Here is a 23,451-nt window from a genome sequence, read left to right as displayed (position 1 = left end):
TCGATGTTAGTATTTGGAGTTCAAATGTCCTTAACGGATTGCAGATTATCTTTCTTCTTAGGACTATTTGTATTTGACAAATATTACGCAAGAAAATCACGCAAACCATTTGTTGGGTAATTAGCAAGAGGTCTAACTGTTAGAATTCTAATTTATTGTTCTGTTTTTACCCTGCATCATCCTTTAGTTAAGGTTATTCGAAACATTTTAGAGCGATTTTTTTAAAAAAAGCTAAACATTGATATCATAAATTATGCTTTAAAATGTTGTTTTCTTGTCTTTTGTTGTTAACCTATATTAAATGGTGATAACACTCAGTTAAAAGCGGTTGCTCGATTGTACCGTCTTCGTAAATTTATGAAAGAATGAAATGGTTAGTTATCAGACAAAAAAGACGAGTTCCTTGATGTCATTACCCTCTGGAGTGTACGGCGGTATTTTCTCAAATTCCCGCCTAGATTCCCACGGGACACCTGTCGGGATCTCTCTCGGGATGCTGGTGAGGGGATTTGTACCAGGGAGTCACCGGGAATGCGACCGGGATTCCCGCGTGGGTAAAAATAGACAAACAAAATTGAATGAAATCCGGTTTCGCCGGTAGTCCCACCAATCCAATATTTCACTTCCACCTCACTTTCCACTTCCGCTAATTTTTTCCGAGAAAGATCAGAGGTCTTCAAGATGTTAGAGTGGCTAGTTGTAAATGAATATATTCGCACGTGTGAAAGAAATCGGCCCTCGCCAAAACACTCGTGTGGTCAATGCTCACAGCTGTCTGTCAACTAAGTATTCCTTCTTGCCGCTGGTTCTTTGCTCCTCTTCCAAACCCACACCTTCCTTCCCAAGTCTTTCCCCTAATCACGGACCTCATTAATTCACAACGTTATTTGGTATCGTGCGCCAATTTTTACTTTTCTTATTTTCGTAATATTTAAAGGAAAAAATACAACAACAACAACAAAAGCAAAAACAAAAAATAAAAGAAACACAAACAAACAAACCAAAAATAAAAAACCAAAAAACTTTCGCTTAAAACGCCCAAGCAAACGCAATATTTATTTATTATTTTTCTCTTTTTTTTCTTTCCTATATACTTGGCTTTTAGCCTAACTTAAACTGCTTGTTCTTTTTGTATATATTACCTTCCAATACCTTATATATTATCTTAAAAAAAAATGATAAAATTCAAATGTACCAAAGAAAACTGATCAATATTAAGAATCCACTATCGTTTACAGAGAAATAAATTTAAAAGCACTTCATCTTAAATTGCAAATGTTACCATTTGCCTCCATGTTTGTCAGATAATAGAATTCCCATTTCCGAAGCCAGCAATAAAAATCCGCAATCTTAAGTTGTTTTCCAATGAGTACTTTGTGTGCTTCCTTGGTCACTTCTCTACCACAATCTACGTGTTTAATAAAGTTTAGCCCATAATTTAGAGTAGCTTTCATTAGGGGAGTAACATTTTGACTCAAAAAAATTTAAAATACAAAAAAAAAAAAAAAAAACCAAAACAACAACAACAACAGCAACACCCAGATACAGAATGTATTATACTGTGGTAACAAACGAGGGAGACTTTTGCCCCAAGCTATAGAAGATCTCCGGAAAAGTGAACCATAAAGAAAGAAGAGTGTTCTTCCTTCTGACTTAGTCTCAAAGGTTTACACTGGAACGTCAAAGTTGACACTTCCAAGAGTCACAACAGATGCTGTGAAATGGCGGCCTCGGTGGTGGTACTTGATAAAAGATGGGTTGCGTAGGAGAGTCACAGCCAGGAACCAGCAGTTGACAGCCTTTTGAGACATGCGCGGCTGATGGGGCTCCCGACTAAAGCCTGGCAAAGCGTCGCGTAGATTAGTCTCTAGTAGTTATTTCTTACTTATACTAACAGTCACTTAGTAACAGTCACTTACAGCGTAATGTTACTTACATTACATTATTAAACAGAACGTGATTTACAATACATTACAATACAAAACTCGCAATTCGCTAATTAAGCTCACTTGCCTACTTATAATTACTTGAGTACTTTACGAAACCGCACCTTAATTACCTTCTACGAACACTTCGAAGTAAATTTAAAGACAGTGCTAGTAGAAAGCTGTAAAGATAAGATTTTGGGCTTTGATTTAGTGTGTCTGTTTAAATTGGCTGCTTAAATCAGTAAAAAAAAGGTTTCACGGGAAAATCTGTGAATTAGGGATGACCTTCTTTAAATTCCTGCATATTTAGTTTCTTGTCTAAACATTTTGAAGGGTAAATGTATAATTTTGGAATAATAACGAAAAGGTGTAGTCTGCGTCTCGGGAAATCGGTTCGGTGAGTTAAACGGGGGATGTCGTTAAAAGTTATTTGTTTATTTAAAAGTGTAATGTCGGTGTCATTTTCCTGTTTGAACCATGATATGGCTTTGAACGTCAACTTTAGCTGCTACTACTATGGGCATTTTTTTGTTACGGTACAATTTAACCGACAAAAAGAACACTATTAAACAACTTTAACATTCCGACTAAGGAGCGACTCTTAAAGGAAGTACAGTTTTTATGCTGAATAAACTTATTTAAGCCCATTGCAAATTACATCTTAGCTCACCACTGACACAATCTCACAGTTGTCTCTCCAGTTCCTTGAAATTATTAATCTTCCACAATAGCTCTCTTTCATTATAACTTTCTGAAAAATCAGTCACTCCCGACAACAACAAGCTTGAGTCCTTTTGTACAAAGTGTTCCAGATAATTCCAGAAGCTTACAAGAACCATTTTGGTGGTGTTACACCATAGCTACGCAACCTAATAAAATTTTGCAGAAAGTTCCTTTGTTATGCATGTCAACATGACTACGTATTCTAGAAATTTCTAGAAACTAATGGTTTCAGTGACTATCCATAGCTTATAGTTAAAAGTAATAACAGTGTTTGATAAGAAGTTTATAAACTAAGTAAGTGAAACAAAGCAGTCATCAGCATACGGAGCCATCAGGAATTTCGATTATTCCTGCCTGCAAATATACGATCACCTAGAAAATAAACTTATTATCTTAAAAGTGATAGGTTATAAAGACAACTAGTTGAATGCTTAAACAATAATGAAGACAAAGACCTCTTTTTACTTGGAGATCGTAACTCAGACCGATCGTAACCGTCTTATTTCTGTTAACTAAGTGATTGTTCTAAGTATTTGGTTGTTATTTCCGGTTGGCTGAATCCGGTTATTTAACTTAAGTACAAGTTCGATTCAAATTCAGCAAAAGACTGCAATTAAATTTCCCATACATTCCAAACCTCATTTGGATTGACCTGTGGGCTCTTCATTGTGGAGTTGTCTTTTATAGAAGATGGAAAAACGATGTTCATCTTTCTTTTGAATCGCTCTCTGATCTGCAGATCGACAAGCAACGCGAAATATGGTTCTTAGCACTCGCATATTTCTTGAAACTCTAAAACTTGATGATATAAAGTTAATAATTAGTTCAATCTTTTTTTCTTACCTGAGTGTTTCGCACACAGTGTAGAACGAAAATCAGGAAACCCTGCAGCATAAAAATGATTTCAAGATCATTAATATTTACAATATGCAAACAAGTTAGTCAAATATCTATTAAGATTTCCAAGAAGGAAGGAAGATTACGCATCTTATAATTGAAAAAGAAGTCTGTCTTCTCTTGCATAGTTAACACCTTTTTGTTTTAAAAATTCCAAAACAATATAATCTGACCATCCAAATGGTGTCTCAGTTGGTCAGAAAGTAAAATAAATAATAGAGATTAATGACTTTTTACAGTTACCATCAAACACTGACCTGAGTAGAGTTAAGTATGGTGAAGATGTAAGCGAAAGCTATATGTACAGGCGAGAGGAGACCGAATAGCCACGTGACACCCAGCTGGGGAATCATCACCGTGCATGTTTTGATGCCAAGACTAGGAGTTAGAAAAAAACATTATTTTACTTTCCTTTGAGAATGAATTTTCATTGTTAGATATGTTGATGCCTTATTGATTAAGGAATGAGAAAGCTAGGCAAATATAGCGCCACAGGAGGGCATGGCAATGTCTTCCACTATTTTTTAAGTTTTATGCTGTGATTCTCACCGTATTTGCTGAAAATGGTGGTCTGCCCCTGTTGGCTGCAACATATTGGTCATCTCCCTTATTACACGTAGGAGTATCAAAATGTTGAGCTAAAATATACAAAAATCAAAAGTGATTATTTAGATATGGAAGTCGAATAGCCAAAGCAGGGGAGGATCTTTGCCAAGGAAGTTACTAATTCGGTAACAAGCGTGGGATGAAGAGTAATTCTCTGGGAATAGAGCCCCTAACCGGGGAACCAAGATTAGGAGCTTCGATCCTCTGCCAATGAGCAAAGGAAATCGCGCACAAAAGTGCCTAAACTGAAGGAACCACGCCAAGCATAGCCTGATGTTAAATTATATAAATTCAATAAATCCTACTCTTCCCGCTCCTTTCATATTTTTCGTCTTATTTTTGTTTTGTTTTGTTTTTTTTGTTTATGAGTTCTGTTTGCGTTGAAGGAAGGGGGAGAATTTTTTTTTTCATACTATGTAGTAAAAGTTGGAGAATTTATGAAGCTATCTTATGCCTGTGAGGACATTGTCTCCACAAGTTTTTCTCGCTATTGAAGACCATCATTAGGTTAAAATTGACCAGCATCCCCACAAACAGCGGCTACGTCCAAAGCTTTTTATGAGTAAATAGGAAAAAAGAAAATGGTAAATATTGTCTTGAGTCATATCATAAATACTTAATTCGTTTTACAGAGCAGAGGAAAGAATCTTTAGCAGCAATTAGTCCAAGGTATACCAAACACAGTCACCAACACTAATCATTAACTCACAACTTCAATAAAAGCCACAAAGGCGACGAATATCCAGATCAGATTGTTAGTCGAGGAAAGCCAGCAACTAAACTCGAGGATGTGAAACGCAAGAAAGAAACACAAATTGTCAGAAAATAAAATGATACCGATTTCAAACTATATCCAAAAACAAAACAAAGATTTAAATACAACAAATTAAAAGGAGAAGAGCAAGAAGAAACCCTCGAATTTTTTCTTACTATTTATCATTCGTATAGCTTTGTAACCCTTCTTTTCCAGCAGCGATGCCAAGTGAAATGGCCACCATGATCACTGGAAGACCTACTCATAAATAAAGGAAGGAAATCGAAACACTCTACTGCATGACAACACCAGACTTGGCGATCAGAAAGCATGGTTACAGTTACCAGTGCATGTTTACTTACCCCATGAGATGACGTGATACGTGTACATTTTGGTGTTAATGTTGTAAACTTTCACAACGAAGAAGAAGAGATAAATTCCCTCGATCAGCATCCAACAGAAAGCGGCCATCAAGAAATACTGCATCAGAGCTGCTATTGAAACACAGGCAGCCTGTGGAAAGGACGAGTTTTCGTATAATTCTTAACGTGCTTCTTTCGAGAAGATATTTACGGTGCAAAGAGTAAATTCATTCTACGTATAGAAGGAAAGGTTACTGACTTTGTTTTCTGTGGCGTTTATTCCAGCGAGGAAGATGATCTGTCCAGCCCCAAGGGACATAGAAACACTCATTCGAATTTGAGAGAGAGGTTTACAAACATCTCTGGTAAAATAATATTAAAAAGAAGAAGAATGAATGAGACAAAAGCAACAACACAGAAAAATATGGCAAAAAAAATTAACTAAATCTTGACAGCGAAGGAAAGAAGAAAGTCAGTAAATAGCTCCAAAGAGGACAAAAAAAAAAGAAAATATTACGAAGAAAATGTCGAAAGCCTAAAAAATTCATAAAAAGTGAAATCATAAGTTGTTAGGTTACAAAGAAATGACTGTTCTTGTTTGCATGGAGATTGGTATTGAGATCTCTTTTCTCACCAGCCTTGTTGAGGGGAGTTAAGAATCTACCTCATTATTAATCAAGTGCATTACTTACGTGAGGCAAGAATAAAGTATTAATGTTAAAAGTATTCCGATTATGGAAAGGCTCAGTCCAACGTAGGTGGCAACTTTCAGAATGGTTTCGTCCTCCTCGGTGAGCTGTGTCAAGAAAAGAAAAATTAAAGGACAACGTTGAGTTAGTTCATTGAGCCCATAAAACTATTAAGTAAGGCAAAAATAACTTTATTACCTTTGTGCTACCGTCGTAGTCCATCAAGACGGCAAAATGCGTCAAATGATTGCAACTGCAAACTGTTTCTTCTGAGTTACTTTTTGATGTAATTACATGACAACCTTCCTCTGAAAAGCTGTCACACATGAATAAAAAAGTAAAGTTAAAAAAAAATTATTCATTGTTTGGGGAAGAGGTGATGTTTGACAATTTTGCGCCAAGATTTTCTTCTATTGTAGTTATAGTTGCGAGAACATTTCGATCAGACTTCCCCTCTCTAAAAACGACAACATGTTGGCTTCCAGGAAAGTGTTCATCTGCGCAAAAGCATCTGAAAAAGTTCATTCATTCTCCTCCATACTAAATTTAATTTAAGAAGGAATAAGTACCATACAATATATAATATATATAATATATAATAACATATTGTAGTTTTTTACTTTTTGCTGAGGCCACTCCAAAACATACAGCGCTTCTCTGCCGTCAAGACCTGAAAATAGATTTTATCTTCTCAGAATAAATCAAAACAACGCATAGAAACTAGTTTTCATGTTACCTTTACGTTTCTGAACTGTAGGATGACATTTTCTCGCAATTTCTCTGGCTTGGGGTTCATAGTTACGGCCATTATCCTGGAGTTGATATACCTATGAAGAAATTGTATTTAAAAATGGACCAGAACCAAGGAAGCAATATTACATATTTTTTGTAGATTCAGGCCAATTTTTCATGAAGGTGGAATGGTCAGAGACAAACAGGGAGTCTTCCAACCCTAGTTAGGGTTTTTGGAAAGTTTCTCAGTTCAGTTTAGTTGAACTTAGATCGTATGTGTATCCGTGTTATATGTTTTTTGAGGTAAACGACATGGAGTAATATGAAAATAACGGCACCTTTGGTTGTCTATTTCACTCTTCATGGCTTGGTCTGTCAGAAGTAGGTCATGCAAATCCTTGTACACACATGCAACCACCATTGATCCTTTAAACTCCAAGGATCAGCAAAAAAATTTTATCAAACAACAACAAAAAAAGCACACAAAATTGAAATTTTTATCAGGCTCTGAGGTATGTGATATTTTAGGGAAGGCGAGTAATTAAAGAAGATAGACTATGTAAACTAAGGAAGCGCCTTTACATGAGGCTTTATTTCGACACAGAAATTTCTATCGGAGAAACCAAGGTAATACTAAAAGTAAAGTTATTACAATAGTTAATACGAACCATTTTCCTCAAAAGTTGAAGAGGCGATATCGATTCTTGCTCGCCATCGTTGTTCCTCAAAGTTGAAGCCACTTGCATTCTGGCGATAGGCTTTTTGAATGACCAAAACTGTCGAAAAGAAAAATTACAATTGAAAGCACCCTCGGTGAAATTTACAATAGCACACCTACACAAACTTCCATTTTGTGGTGTACACAAATATTTCATAATCTTATGGGTTGAAAGTGTATTGTATGTATCGTATTTGCCCTTCCACGACTATTCGAAAAATTCAACCATTTTATAAAGTTTTTTCAATGTAAGACTGATAAAAAAAGTGAGTAATTCTGCACGGACTAAAATTGTGAAAACTCAATTCGTTCCTCGAACCGTTTCGTTGGAAAACTATAGAGTTCATTAGAAAATTTTGAAGCGTACGGTTAAAGATCTTGCATTTATGTACATCACAGACGATAGGCCAATTTTGAGCTCAGTGTACGGTATGAAGTAAGTGGAAAGCATTTCTAAGATTTGACAATTTTATTTAGTAAAGTGTTACTCACCAACCTATTATTTAAGAAAAGTTTCAATATACAGATCGAGAAGAAGGGTCTCACAATTTGAAAGATTCCTATTCTCTCTTGTTGATTGTTTAAGAAAACGTTCAATTTCCTTCTCCACCGCGAAAAATCAAAGTATCAAACAAATTGAAAAAAAACACAGATGAATCGATGACATCCAGCAATAACATTCTGATACGTTGGGCTAATAGCTGAGTTCTTACACCATCTAGCCATAGGAAATTAGACAGCTCAGTGGGACAGTCAGCAAGTCAGTAAGTAACAGAGGAATAGACTTTGAAACTAAACAGGACTGAAGGCGGCAAACTCACCAATTTTGGGAGAAACGATCCTTTCTGAAGGCCTCATTCCTCTCAGGTGTCGGTTGCCGTAATTAAGAGCAAATTTCTCGACGGCCTCTGCCACCTCAAAGATGGATTTTTTCAGTGTTTTAACCTCTTCTATGCCGGCCTTGTCTTTTGTGACGTTCTTGATTTTTAAGTTGAAATCTTCAAACACAGTAACAGCCTCCTACAATTACGTAAAATATTTCCAGGTCATTGAACAGCCAGTCTCATATACAAAATTTATACTAAGGCCCCAAATGGTGTCCAGGGTATTCATCGGCTGGAGAACTCCTTTAGGGGCCTGGATTATTTTTTAAGCTTCAACATTTTTACTTCATATGGCTCGATGGTGGTTTATCCTTAAAGATCAGATATTTACCTTTTTATCGTTTAAAAACATATACCAAAGTTAAAAAGCCTTTAAGTCATATAAAATTAGATACCTGTAGGGAAGTCCTTCTGGTAATATTTATTCCGCCAAATTTTGAAACATACTCCTTTGCCTAAAATGAAAAATATTGTCTCTCACGTTTGTAAGCAGAGGAGATCCTGAAAAACGATATGTATAAAAACGGTAAGTGACTAGAAAACATACAAGCTGCTCAACTGGTGACGGCGATGGCGATGGCGACGGCGACGGCGACGGCGACGACAACGGGGATGACGATGGCGATGGCGAGGGGGATGGCGATGGCGATGGCGATGGCGAGGGCGAGGGCAAGGGCGAGAGCGATGGTCGTGGCGACGACGATGGTGATGGTGATGGTGAGGTTGCAAGGGCTACTCTGGATGATAGTGAGGACGACGAAGGTACTGAAGGTATTGAGGAGTCTTTAAAGAAAAATGTTAATCAAGACCACATCATACAAAAAATTGCCTTACTATTATACTGCGAGGGCAAAACTGCGGACAGAAAATAATATCAGTAATACAGAAAGCTCTTATTGTTTTCTCAACATTTTATTTGTCGTTGGCACACGTCTTGTGTGATTGTTGCTTAGATACGGCTGTAGGATGTTTTTCGAAAACTAGACCCCATAATACTAGAGAATGAAATATATTCTGTAGACTTTTCCCTAATAGCTTAAAAAGCTGTAACACAATATTTCAATATCCTGCTCTGCGTTTTCTTGAATAATATTCCACTAATCAAATATCCATTTTGCCTCTTACGACTTTTTACTTTCACTTTCCTCGGAAACAATCTGCATTTTGTCACGTTTTCGAAGCGCATTATCTAACACCACTGAAAAATAATGAATTCTCTACACAATTCTGGACTTAAAGTTATTCTCTTTTCATGTTTCAAGACTGAAAGGGTTAAGAACCCAAAGTGTCCCATTTCAACCCACCTAGCCAAAATAATAACTCTTGCATGCTACGCATGCCTATGTTTATCTTTTCGGTGAGCAGAACATCAAATATATTCCACCTCAGTATTGACTATCTTTTAGACAAGAAAATGTATCTACACCCTCTGGTGATGTATGAGAACTGAGGTAATCCTTACTAACCTCGTTATAGAGTAGTGGTTACTAAGTCGATCGAAATGCCCGCCATATTCGGATTAGATGCACGATGGTCAGTTTATTATGCTCACTGCACATTTCGCATTGCATTAAAGTTAGCCCTTACAACTTTACAGTTCAAATGATCAGACATTAAAATAGAATACAGTAAACTTAAAATTGATTCCCCTATGCGAAGAACAAATAAGTCTGGAAGTCTGTTATATTTGTTTTAGAAAACGATAATTGGCATGGTTCTTAACCGACATGAGTCACAAGCTCTTCACAAAAAGATAACGCTCTTCACATCATCACGCGCTATCATCCAACAAAGCAATTGGACTGATAATTCTTTGCAATTGGTATTCACCATCAGTTTCGTAACTGTTGTTGTTCGTAAAAGTGATAGTAACAGAACCATCTGCAGCTTTCCCATGTTTACAAGGTTAAAGTTAGACATGTATATCGTGAAAATGTTCATTGGGATTGTTTCAAACATTTTTTGATTTACGCAAAGGTAAGTGTAAACTTGATTCTGACTGTCTGAGGGTTTTTATAACTTCTCCCGTGAGTACCACAAACGTTAGCAAATAATGTTCTTATTGTCCTTCAGCGCTCCTAGTGCCTTTGAGTTTACTCAAAATAACATTAAAAAAAAGAAAAACAACAACAACAACAACAACATATCAGCTCACTCTCGGAGATCTCACAAATATAAGCGTGCTGTTTTTTCCCACTTGTACCATTATCACTCCCAAATACGCCCTGTTCGCCATTACGGAACCTCTTGTACATGAAAGCCGCGTCGTGTTCACCGCTTGGCTCCCCTTGTCCCCATTTGGAAATAGTCAGCGGTCTTCCACTCACCCAGGTCCAATTCCTGGCCCTTTTTTTTAAACCAATTCTCCATTTATTTTCATAGTTCGTAGTGTTTCGCCTTTGAATTTCGTCATTAATCAAATTCCATTCTTCTTGGGTTTCAAAGGAAACTAGGTCCCCGCCTAGACTTGAGCAAGTGTCTCTGCTCCAGTACCAGGACTCTCCATCCACCGAAATTATGTACCAAGAGTTTTTAAAAGTTATATTTGGGCATTCTACATGATTATGAAGATGAAAACAAAAATACCAATTATCCTAATGATGATAAACAAAGTGATAATTATAATAGCATTGATAACATGAAAAGATTATAATCACAATCACAACAAAGAAAAAAAAACCAATGAGAAAGAAAACGTGACTCATTCACTAATGAATTCCTTACATCTTATGTATTTGTCTGATCAGTGTCAATAAATACCATACATCTTTCTTCACTACGGCGTCCGCCAAACTTACCTGCTTTTGTGGATTAGTTAGCTTCACATCAGCTAAGATTATTTGTGAATTCATATCATTTTGGTAGTCGAGTTTTTAAATATTAATTAGTTCCTCGTTGAGCTGACACCTCCCCCACTCTGCCCCCTACTCTTCCTCCTCTATCTAATCAGACTTAAAAAAAACGTAAAATTAAATGTGAATGTAGGTTCCCACAAATGTGCAACTGGAGATACGTAGTTAACTGTATGAAGTTGTTACGGACAAAGAGCAAAACTTTAAAGTGCACGCAACAATCTCAAAAGGTTACCTGGGTAACGATAATCAGTAGGGACATAAAAATTAAAGATAAATTAATTAGGGTTAGCTCATGCAGTTTAGAATTTAAAGAAAGTCTTGCAATTAAAACAGGTTGTTCAAACCCGTGATGCCTCGTCCTTAAAGTGACATTTCCTAGGTTTCCCTGAATTCCTGAGGTTAAGTCTAACCATGACCTAAAAGCTACCAGCAATACCTTCCAGGTTATCGCTTACAATTCCGACAAGATTTTTCCGATAACCTTTCTCAAAAGAACTGCATTTATTATTTGTTTTTCTCAGAGGGCACGGTAAAGAATCCTGGAATCTTATTGGTACTTAACGCGGTCCGGGTTTTCCTATCTCTGCCCATGGGCACGGTATCGCTTGAGCGAGCCGCCGATTACATCTCTAGCTTGTTGCTATTTTTCAAGAAATTTATTTCGTTTTTTCTCAAAAAATTTTTTCCTTGGAGAACAGTGAGCTAGGTCTTTTATACTTCAAATACGCTTTCGGTAAGTCTTTGCAGGTCCGTTCAAATTGGACATTGGTACCGTAAATTTCGCAACAGTAAACAAAGGAATTCAACAAGAGAAAGCTGCTTTAAAATTCCCCTTTTGATGAAAGACCAGAGTTGCACTCGCGATTGCAGCAAACAAACGAGGGAACTCCCACAACTTCAAAACATAGATTTAAATTTACTTAAAATTACTTTGCAGTTCAGTTTATTTGCCAAACCAGCGCCGTTGTCGTTGTTGATTTGTTTTAAAGGGTGCATGCGTTTTTTTTGTTACGCGCTCTCTAATTGACAGGTGTCAAATTGTGACAGATACTTGTCAAAAAATGTTTCAAAGTTTGTTTGGAGGCCTCTTAAATTACCTTTTTCATTACCCAAATATAAATATTTCGGTGAGGCCTCTTTTTTATTTACATTTACTCAATCTGTTTCAACTACCATTTACTAGCTCAAAATTTGTTTAGTTCAAGGAAGGTTTTGCCGCTCTTACAACCCTAACTCATTAGGGCTCATATGGAAAACATTTGGTTAATTTTAAGAGGAAAAAACTGTTATTTATCAGCCAAGGTCGGTCCGTATTGGGAAAAACTGTGTAATTTAGCTCCACTATCAGTGCTCAAGACCTTGAGCACAGTATTACTCAATACAGATCTTCCAGCCGGCGAATAACATATTTATCACTGACTTGTACGAGAAACTCACACCCGGACACACAAAAATAAAAGTAATTCGATATGTTATGCTCAAAACAAAAAGCCTACACTCACTTTATTTTTGAAACACGTATTACGGAAATTTCATGGGCAGTGTGTTCAACTACTTATGCCTAAAAGTTCATTCATAGCTTACACGTTCAAGTTAGGTATGCAGAGTATATTCTGTGAATTATGTTTTTTTTACTTTTAAGAAGCAAGAGCAATTTTCATGACACAAGTGCAAGACTGCTAATGTTTCAGCACATTATATACTTTATGGTTTGAATGTGATCTTACCTCCGGGCATCTCGCAAATGTAGGCATCTTCTTTATTATTCCGAGGGATACCATTAAAGAGGCTTCCGTTCATGGATATTTCGGCCCTTTCGTCGTTCCCATTTGGCTCAGAATCTCGCCATTTTGAGATATTCAGTTGTTTTCCACTCTTCCATATCCAAACCCCGTCTTTCTTCTCCTAACCAATGAGCCACGCATTAGTAGTCGAAGTATTCCATGTACCACGCTTCTGAATCTCATGATTGATAAACTGCCATTCTTCCTCAGTCTCGATGGAGACTAAATAACCTCCCAAGATGGAGCAGACTTCATTGTTAGGAAACCTGTAAATTTTGCTTTTCGAAAAAATGTAAGAGGAGTTTTTGAAACAGGTCGGTTGGCACTCTATAAGGAGAAAAGAAATAAATAAACGAAAAATGTATACTGAAGATAGCAACACTGACTTAGCGATAATGATAAAGACGAGAAAGTATTTTTTTATATCATTAATTTTAATAACAAACGATGGGCATCAACACCCTCTACATCCCTGAAGCAAATATTAGAATCAGGCCAGGTTTTAAAAGTGGATCTTTGGGAGATCAGGGTAATAGCACCCTTATTCTTTGACTTTTTGTTTTGCTTTCCAACTCACGTTTTGAATCGCAATCCAATGTAATTTTAAAAGGAAGTCTATAACTCATTAATATCATAATTGGTCGGATATTATCTTTTTTTCCCGTCTATTTAAAGGAACTTGAATATTAAATCGGAATGAAGCCGCCTCACCTGTCCCTGGCAATTTCATCAACAAACGAAGGATGACTGTAGAAGAGAAAATGAACAAATGAATTGATTGTTATCCCAAGAGTAACATTTGAAACAATGAAAAAGTTTATTAGATTTCGAGTAAGACGAGTACTAATGCATTTTATTTGCTACGTGCCCTTTAACATCCATTCATGAATTTTATTACCTTCTTAGGGAGCTGACGGAGAAATTATAAAAAAATGCAGCATCTCCGCAATTCACCAACTAGCTGAACAAACCTTTTCACATGTGGAAACATTTTTAAGGATACGATAGACCCTCAGGAATGTCCTTTCGAAATTTTTTTTTAAACGGGTTATTCGCGCAAACGAACTATAAACGAATGAAAAGGATGTAAAATGTGCTATCCAGAGAAAAAAATGTTTCACTTTTCAAGCGAATGAATCGGGTATCAAATCTGAGCGCTCAAATAAAACTTGCGCGATTTGAATCTTGAGGGGTTAGTCTCCAAAATTTTTTGAGGATTTTTCCATGTTCTCGGGAGTTATAAAACTATGGATCAGCAGGCTGCGGAACCTGCGGAACCTCCAGAGCCCATATATATTTTTTTTTTAAAAGAAGAGCAATGGGTTGAGTATAAAGTTTGCTTTCGGGCATAAAGAAGAATAATTTAGAAGAGAAATATGTTCTAATTAACTATGACGTCCAACTTGGCGAGCAGTCAGCAATCATCTACTCTGAGTTTTAATGACAAAACAACAATATGAAAGCTCTAAAGGTTTGGGTACCGCCATGTCTGAATAACGCCTCATCCGAACGCTCTACGGAAACCTACTTTGCATTATACGGAATCTAAACGGCTTTAGGAATCCAATTTATAAGAGATCCACGTCTGATTAAGAACTAAAAGTTTAATGAGGAAGTCTGTTTTGTTTTGTTTTGTTTTAATTAACAGTGCCAAATATCCGTCACCTGACATTTTTTCTCTGTTTGGTTTGGCTAAATTTCACAGAACGTTCCAAAATGGATATTAATGTGTCACAAATGGAAAGTCAAGATATAATTAAGGTGGTACTAACCTAGCGAACAACATATACGAATGTGTCATTACGGGTGATTATTATTCAATTATTTTAAATTGTATGGAAAGAGAAAAATATTGAGAAACTAATAATAACGATAATGGTGATAATTGGCTTTAATAATTAGACAACAACTCGAGAGGACATATTAGGAGTTTGGTATGTTTCGTTATTAGAGTTCCGTAAGTTTAAATATCAAAATAAATGTTTTACAATAAAAAGTCCATTTCGACGGTTTCATAGCTACTGCAGAACAAACAGGAATAACTAGGGTCGTACTCACCCAGCATACAACATGTTACCGGGGTTTTAAACATTTTGCCGGATTCACTTCTATTTGATTCACACCGCTTGAGAGTTGCGGATTTGCGGCATCCTCATAAAAAGCCTTTCTTACGAGTTAGATTTTAATGCAAATCATGATCTCTGAACACATGTTCATGGCGTTAGTCTCCATTTTTTTTTCTGTCATAGACGGACCAATGGACAAAAAGCAGCTTGCACCTGATGTGGAGCATTGTTTTTCTAATACAATTGAAAAGCTTCACGTCATTAAAATACTTTTTGTAGTTCAAGTGCCGCAAAAGAAACAGCTAAAAAATATTTGATGGTAAGAACGGTAATTTCTTTATGAGCTCTGTTAAATGAAAGTGGTCCTAAACAAAATTCTGTTTTATCAACGGGCAGCTTAAGCTAGAATGCCATCTGTTCGTTATGCATAAATGGAAATTATTGTTATCTATTCATCTCGCTTATGACACGCTAATTACCTCGTATGCCTTTAAAACAACGGTGGCTAACGGCCAATTTTTAGTTTTCAGCCTACAAAACAACTCTCTCCTAGAAAAGCGTCATGCAGACCATCACTTTTGTTTCCAATGTTTGAATCCCAACAATTTAGAACGAGCGGTGACTCAAAAGCTCTTAGTGCGAGACATTCTTGGGTCATGGTGATGTGCTCTGTGGGCGAGACATTCTACTCTCCCAGTATCTCTCCACGCTCATGGAATAATTGATTATTTATTCTGGAATATTCGCTCGTCTTAGCTGCAATGTATTCAGTCAATCGAAGTTTGAAACGTTTTTACCTATCGTATTTGAGCAGTTTAGAGAGAAAAGTGCTTGTATATTTCAGAATAATTTTTATTTTAACTTCTTCCGTTTTAATCGCACGCTTCGTCACCATGTTTATTTATAAATGGGTATGACGTAAACTAGACTATTATAAACTGTTAGCCACATTTACATAATTGACTCCTTCTCTCGCTTGTTGAAATTCCTCTGCAATGCTAAGTTCCGCTGTAATGATATTTGAAAATCAGGCCCATCGAAATATTCTGCATTTATATCGCTAAGCTTTTTCCTTTAAATTGTATACTCTGTGTAAAAGTTCTTTAATTGTTGTTCAATAATGTGTGCCGAACAGTTTATAATCTCTAGGTTTATGCCTTTTCCGGCTAACATTGCCCCAGTTTAATTCCAAATTAATCGATGTATATTCGATTTAAAATGATACTCCTAATTTTAGGAATGCGAAAAAAAATGGTTAAATGTAACTGATCCAAAAAAAGATCCAGTTACAAGGATTTTTTTTCTGTTCTTTCTAAATAAGTTGTTTACTTATTCAAACATTTACGAATTGATCTATTTATTCATTAAGCAACAACTTTGAATTTCAGCGTTAGCAGTTAAGACTATTAGTATTATTTGTTACGGTACAATTTAACAGACAAAAAGAGCATCATTTATCAACAGACCCATTTAATTTATTAAACAACTTGTAATATTCTTGCCAAGTAGCGACTCTTAAACAGTTAGAATAATTATCCTATAAAACTGATTGAAACCCACCGCAAACTACTCCTTTCCTCACTACTGACACAATCTGGAGGTTGTCTCCAAAGTAACTCGAGATTAACAATCTTCAACGGTTGCTCTCTCTCGGTATAGCTTTCTGAAAAGTCAGTCCCTCCCGACAACAAGTATTACTGCTGCACGACTGTGTCCTTATGTACAAAGTATTCTCGAAAATTCCGGACGCTTACAACACAACTATATTGGTAGTGTTACATCATAACTACGTAACCTAGTAAACTGCTCCAGAAAGTCCCTTGGTATGCATTTCCGCATGACTAGGCATTCTCGAAATTTCTAGAAACCTATAGTTTCAGTTATTATCCATAGCTTAATGTTTAAAGTAATGACAGTGTTTGGTGAGAAGTTTGTAAACTCACTAAGTGAAACGTCGAATATGAAATAATCATGCAGTAAGTGCAGAAAGTTAGCGCGCAAGAATCGAAAGATAAATACATTCAATTAAAGCTGCGTGCTAGAGTGCTTCTTAAAGAAAGACAATTCGTGATATCTTGGCTTAAATTCCCGCCTCGTCTGTAGTGGACTGTGGTCTTATTCGAAGGAAAGTCATCAAGATACTGAGCTATTAGAAATTTAAATTTATACATTGGTTTATTTCGATTAATCTTGCCTACAAATATACGATCGCCCCAAAAACAACCTTGTTATCGTAAAGAGCATACATAACAATTACAGCTAGTTGAATGCTTAAACAATAATGAAAAGAAAGAACTCTTTTTAGTTGCAGAGAGCAAGTCAGATCGATCGTAACCGACTTATTGCTGTTAACTAAGTGATTGTACTAGGTAATTGACTGTCATTTCCGGTTGGCTGGATCCAGTTATTTAAGTTAGGTGCGATTTCGATTCAAACTCAGCACAAGACAGCAATTCAATTGCCCATACATCCCCAACCTCATTTGGATTGACCTGTGGCTCTTCCTTGTGGAGTTGTTCTTTAAAGAAGATGGAAAAACGATGTTCATCTCTCTTCTGAATCGCTCTCTGATCTGCAGATAGACGAGCAACACGACATTCGGTTCTTGGCACATGTACTCGGATATCTATCGAAACTCTAAAACTTGATGATATGGAGTTAATTATCAGTTTGAAGTTTTTTTCTTACCTGAATGTTTCGCATGCAGTGTAGAGCGAAAATTAGGAAACCCTGCAGCATGAAAATGATTTCAAGATCATTAACTTTTGCAATATGCAAACAAATTAGTCAAATACCTATAACGATTTCAAGAAGGAAATAAAATTGCGTATCTTATAATTGAAAAAGAAGTCTTCCTTCTCTTGCATAGCTAACTGCATTTTTGTTTTCAAAACTCCAAACAATTATCATGTGATCATTGTAATGGTGTCACACTTGGTTAGAAAGTAAAATAATGATAGAGATTGAATAATTTTGAGAGTTACCAGCGAATGCTGACTTGAGCAGAGTTGAGTATGGTGAAGACGTAAACGAAAGCTTCATGTACAGGCGAGAGGAGACCGAATGCCACGTGACACCCAATAGCGGAATCATCACCACGCATGCTTTGATGCCAATTCTAGGAGTTAAAGAGAAAACATTCCTTTATTTTCCTTAGAAAATGTATTTTCATTTTTAGATATCGTATGGCCTTACTGATTAAGGAATGAGGAAGGTTGGCGAATAGAGCCTGACTGGAGAGGATGAAAACCTCTTCCACTACTTTGTTTTCGTTTTGTGTTGTCAATTTTATTTGCTGAGAATGGTAGTTTTCCCCTGTTGGCTTCGACAAATTGGTTATCTCCTAATATCTCCAAATCTTCGTGCTCCTTTCATCTTGCTCGATATTTTTTTTTAGTTATTTTTGCGAGAAAAAAAGTCACTGTGAAACAATGAGAAAACATCAACAAGGGAGGGGTAGAATTTTTTTTCATACGAAAAGTATTTTTTTCATAGGAAAAGTTGGAGAATTTATGAAGCTGTCCTATGCCTGTGAATATATCAATGGGTAAAAATTGACCAGCATCCCCTCAAACAGCGGCTACGTCCAAAGTTTGTTGTGAGTAAATGGGAAAAGAAAAATGGTAAATGTTGTGCGGGGTCATATCATAAATTCTTAATTCGCTTTTAAAGAGCAGCGAAAGAATATTTGGCAGCAATTAGTATAGGTATACCAATCAAAATCACCAACACTAATTAAACTCACAGCTTCAATGAAAGCCACAAAGGCGACGAATAGTCGAGGAAAGTCAGCAACTGAACTCGAAGAAGTGAAAGAAAAAAAAGAAACACAAATTTTCAGCAAATGAAATGATACTGATTTCAAAATATGTACAAAAACAAAACAAAGAATTAAATGCAACGAAATAAAAGGAGAAGAGCACGAAGAAACCGTTGAATTTTTTCTCACTATTTATCACTCGTATAACTTTGTAAACATTTTTTCTTTTTTCCAGCAGCGATGCCAAGTGAAATGGCCACCATCATCACTGGAAGACCTACCCACAAAGAAAGGAAGAAAATCGAAACATTTCACTGCCTGACAAAACCATTTTTGGCGATCCGTAGGCATGATTACAGTTTCCAGTGCAAATTGTGAAATAATAAACTTACCCCATGAGATGACGTGATACATGTACACTTTGGTGTTGATGTTGTAAACTTTCACAACGAAGAAGTAGAGGTCAATTCCCTTGATCAGCATCCAACAGAAAACGGCCATCAAGAAATACTGCATCAGAGCTGCTATTGTAACACAGGCAGCCTGTGGAAAGAAAGAGTTTTTGCATAATTCTTCATATGGGTGAGCATGTAAAAGGCATGTAAAAAATTTCATTCTTTCTAATGATTGTGTTTACAAACTTTTCATCTAGTCCTTGAAGCCTACGCGCGAAAAGTTTGGACTCTTACATGCTCTCTGGAGCTTGGACACTGATCCGTTCATGAGCGCGAATTTTAACTTCGGCTCCCCTGCAGAGCATTTTTAAAATGTCGTCTCTGTTAGCCTTGTGTCCAGACTTCCAACGGTGAAGCCGTGCGACTACTTCTTCTCAGTGCAAACTGAGACTGCTTATCATTTTTCCTTAAATAATAGGCCTGCATACAGTGGCCCATGTATTTCAGCACCACGGTCTCCTTGGCTTTTCCAGTTTCGAGCAACAAGCTTTAAGTATTGAAATTTTTGGGTACAATTTGCCGAGGAAAGAAATTTGTTTAGTTTCTTAGCTACTCTCTCTACAGGTTTATGAAAAGCAATCCTCAACATTAATATTGTGATATTAACATATCATTTTAATGTGTAATGATACTCTACCTAATGCAAGTGCACTCGCTATTTCTTTGTCTGCATTGATGTTCGCTGGAGACTTCGGAAACTTTCAGATCACACCCTTTTCAGGCTTTACGATGTCAATCAAAGGTTGCACAGTCTCCAGACCATTGTAATTGTACCAGACTCGCCGAGTGGTGTACGAACACGACCGAATACCCGGGAAGAAACACTGGTTGTATTATCGAGTGGCGTAACAGCAATCGATAGAGTTTCCCAGAATGAAGATAATGGAAATTTAGAAAATAAAAAAAAGTCAAAAAGTGAATAATGATCAACTTTTACGAATCAAAAGAACAATTGATAATATTTAGATGTAGCCAAGTCTAAAAGCGGAGCTGTAGGGATGTTATTACTGTACAGCCCTTTACCTCATTAAAACTTATCATTGGCTGTCAAAGAATTTATTCATGGCAACTAGGAAGGAGACATTAATCATGAAGAGGGGGGCTTGGAGTCAAGGGCCTTTCAGTGGGGGCAGCTTTCCTTTGTTCATTTAAGAAATGAGACGGTCATCTTCTTAAGTAAGTTCCGTGGATAATAAGAGTGAATGGCTAGCTAGATAATCTGTGCAAATAGCCAGTAAAGGATTAAAAACAAGATATTTTTAAATTATTGGCGGAAAGCGTCCTCAGTGATCAAATGAATTGGATCAAAGTAGTTATGAAAGACCAAATAAAAACTGTGAACATTGACAAAGTGATGTTGGAATTTTTCGGTATGAAGCGGAGATGAAGAAAAAAAAACTTCATTGCCTCGATGCGCGCTATTTATTTCTTATTGAGTGCATAGAGAGATAAATCTGTACTCGAGCCAAGATGCCTATCCAGCAACAGCCTATTCTTGTTTCTGTGACGTGAAGTGACAAGAAGTATAGCAATTCTCCCCCTGGCTGGAATGCTCGTCGGTGACATGTTCCTCCCCCCCTCCCCCCACCCAGCCCCTTGCTCAGCATTTCGTCAGGTTTTTCTGTCAGTTCGCCGGTACCCATTTCAACTCCGAGATGAAGCGAGGCACTGTGAGGATAAAGAGACTTGCCTAAGAACAGAGCACAATATGTGAGAAATTTTAGTGCGAACTCTGCAATGGTAAATCGATGCCTCGTCTCTGTCTCGATATGATTGTTTGGATGGTTGGATCGAGAAGGTCCCATTTGTCTCACAAAAAAGAGAAAAAAGAAGAGAGATTCACTATAATTTGCGCGATTTACTGAAGGGACACACCACTCAGATAATCAGCTGGTAGCTGAATCAGTTTTATTCCGATTGTGCAGCTCGTCGACATCGTGTGGGTAGATGGAGTGTCTACGTGTTCGTATCGATTCGTCACCTCAACTCCGGGCATGACGAATGTGGACATCGTTGTGTTCCAAATACGAACTTATACAAATTTCTTTCTGGGATTCCGTTCTCACAATAAGACAAATTTTGATGATCACATATTTTTTATGTATATTTCTTTTTACAGAAGATGGCTAAGAAATATAAAAAGCTTTAAAACGCATGTGCTGAGCTGCTAGGCCGTTTTACCAAGTCGCAGCCGCCGTGGATTAGAGACCTTTAACTACGACGACGGCGGCAACGGGGACGAAGCCAAACCGAAAAGATCTAATGAGCAGAACAAAAGCAGAACAATAGCAATTGAATACAGAGTTAGGGAAACTGAGGCCTCTAGAGGAGAGAGAATCATGAACATAACCGTGAACCACGCACTAAGCTCGAATTAAATGTTAGACGAGATGTAGCCTTCAAGCTAGCACTTCCTGTTGCAGTTGTTTTTCGTTCAGTCAGCGGAAAACAAAAGGGCGTCGCGCGAATAAAGAAATCGCAAGGGTCTACCTCCTCTTTGGGTTTGTTTGTTTGTTTTTCTTTTGATGGAAAAATAGACCAAATGGTCAATTACCCTCAATCATCGTTTTCGAATAAATCTGCTGCGTATTCATTGCCGCAATTAAAAAAATAATCTCTTGAAAAAGTTCAACTTGAGCTAGTAGGCTAGTTTACCCTGGAAGCACATTTTCAACTCGTTTCTTTTTAATAATTTTGCCGTAGTTTATTGTTACAATGGTTTCCCTTGAGCTACACGGCTAGATCACGCTACCATAACATTTGGACGTGATGTTAAAAGAAAGGAAAACATTAAGAACCACATCGCTTAAAGATGTCATTATTCTGCGATCGGGAATTTTACGAGTTAATTGTCTTCACTCAAAACATTAGAAGCTTCTAGTGATTACTGAATTCCTCAGAAGTCGAAAAACTACGGGAATTAGCCTCATATTGAATAAACAAACTTAGCCACTGTGATTGCATAGGTAAAAATACCTGCGTTGTTTAAGAAGTGATCACATCATAAAATCAGTTAGGACAGATTTATTTGGAAAGAAATGTAGCTGTGATTTTGTGATTTCCACTTCTGAGAGGAATTGTTAAACTATCCCAGGCATATCAGAAGTTTCTAAAATGTCTAACAAAATAAATTAGGACGGATAGTTTTGTGTTTGACTTTCTATAAGTTTAGAGACTGCGTGAGACCTTTGTATGGCAAGGGATTAGATTGTTATAATCTTAAACACAATTTTGAATTGTGCTGCGCTGAAGCCGAGATCTTCAAATTCCTTTCTACCGAAAAGATGATATTTCGAAATGAAACTTACCTCATTCAGCTAATAATGAAAGTATTGTAACCGAGAGCATCTTGACAACCGTCAGCCAACTGATCAGGAAAGTTTGCACGTACGCGGGTGCCCTCGATTGTTTTCACTTTGTAAACAGTTTGCAGCTTTTGAGTGTCAATGTTTTAGCTTCGTATTTACGTAAGTGATTACGTTAACCTCTGGTCGTGTGCGATGACTGCCGAATTGGCTACTCGACAACGTGTCAACAAAAGACAAAACATCCAGCTTTGAGGAATAAAGAAAACTGACTCGCATTCCAGTTTTCAAAAACTGTTTATTTATAATCAACAATAAGATATTGCAAGTAATATTTGCTGAAATTGCATCACGTTTTCTTTGCCAATGGACCATAACAGATTACACACCTGACACAAAAGAATATATTTGTCAGAGGATTGTGTTTTGAATGTACAATTAGTCAACACGATCAATTTAGAAGCGTTAACTATCAAATAATATTGAGAAGGTTTTAAACATTACTCACTGAGGAATCCATATTTTAAAACCACCTTTATAAAGAAAGAATCAAATAATGAATTAGTCGAGAGGTAAAGGTATTAAAGCTAACAGTAAGTATGATTGTCTGGATAAGTGAACTATTTAAGTGATCACCAATTTTTCATCTCACTTCCCCTCCGCGAGACATGAAATTAGTGCCAATCACTTTCATGGACAATAGCTCTTTTCAGGACAATACGCGCTTCTTGATCGACCGTTCTTTCTAACTTTAAGCAGTTTCTACTGCGAACATTTCTTCTTGTCATGCAGCTGGAAGTTCAAGATCAACGAGTGTTATCGACGACCCTGAACAACATCGAAACCACGGATAAATGGTATTTGGTATTACTGCTTTTTTCCTCAGAAACTTTACAGATTTCTAGTTTAAGCAATCCTCTTTGAAAGTGATGG

The 23,451-nt window shown here is 36.9% G+C and overlaps 2 protein-coding genes across 4 annotated transcripts; both read right to left on the bottom strand.

Annotated features, from left to right (window-relative positions):
* Positions 1 to 1,926: 1,926 nt before the first annotated feature.
* LOC149051985 (adhesion G protein-coupled receptor L4-like) lies at positions 1,927 to 10,843 on the bottom strand. Its single transcript, XM_089209304.1, has 19 exons — positions 10,449 to 10,843; positions 8,841 to 9,076; positions 8,689 to 8,748; positions 8,231 to 8,429; positions 7,360 to 7,467; positions 7,030 to 7,117; positions 6,696 to 6,786; positions 6,580 to 6,629; positions 6,158 to 6,275; positions 5,963 to 6,066; positions 5,530 to 5,632; positions 5,271 to 5,421; positions 5,085 to 5,166; positions 4,864 to 4,930; positions 4,098 to 4,186; positions 3,806 to 3,926; positions 3,495 to 3,536; positions 3,280 to 3,384; positions 1,927 to 3,023 (listed from the first exon to the last, which is right to left on the bottom strand). Exons 1-19 carry the CDS (start codon positions 10,546 to 10,548, stop codon positions 2,967 to 2,969), a joined length of 1,971 nt encoding a protein of 656 aa, XP_089065430.1. The 5' UTR covers positions 10,549 to 10,843; the 3' UTR covers positions 1,927 to 2,966.
* Positions 10,844 to 16,451: 5,608 nt separating this feature from the next.
* Positions 16,452 to 22,708, bottom strand: LOC149051984 (uncharacterized). 3 transcript variants are annotated; one of them, XM_089209156.1, is made up of 7 exons: positions 22,522 to 22,708; positions 19,851 to 20,037; positions 19,151 to 19,301; positions 18,744 to 18,793; positions 17,983 to 18,116; positions 17,687 to 17,728; positions 16,452 to 17,570 (listed from the first exon to the last, which is right to left on the bottom strand). In XM_089209156.1, the coding sequence occupies exons 3-6, from the start codon at positions 19,272 to 19,274 to the stop codon at positions 17,719 to 17,721; spliced, it is 318 nt and encodes a 105-aa protein (XP_089065282.1). In that variant the 5' UTR covers positions 19,275 to 19,301; positions 19,851 to 20,037; positions 22,522 to 22,708; the 3' UTR covers positions 16,452 to 17,570; positions 17,687 to 17,718. The 3 variants fall into 3 exon arrangements, with proteins under 3 accessions (XP_089065282.1, XP_089065167.1, XP_089065229.1); XM_089209041.1 differs by lacking the exons at positions 19,851 to 20,037; positions 22,522 to 22,708 and having other exon boundaries at positions 19,151 to 19,460; XM_089209103.1 differs by lacking the exons at positions 17,687 to 17,728; positions 19,851 to 20,037; positions 22,522 to 22,708 and having other exon boundaries at positions 19,151 to 19,461.
* Positions 22,709 to 23,451: the final 743 nt, after the last annotated feature.

The sequence above is a fragment of the Pocillopora damicornis genome, chromosome 1 (genome assembly GCF_964200805.1).
Source record: "Pocillopora damicornis chromosome 1, jaPocDami1.2, whole genome shotgun sequence".
NCBI classification, from domain to species: Eukaryota; Metazoa; Cnidaria; class Anthozoa; order Scleractinia; family Pocilloporidae; genus Pocillopora; species Pocillopora damicornis.
This window is presented reverse-complemented; position numbering and strand designations above follow the sequence as displayed.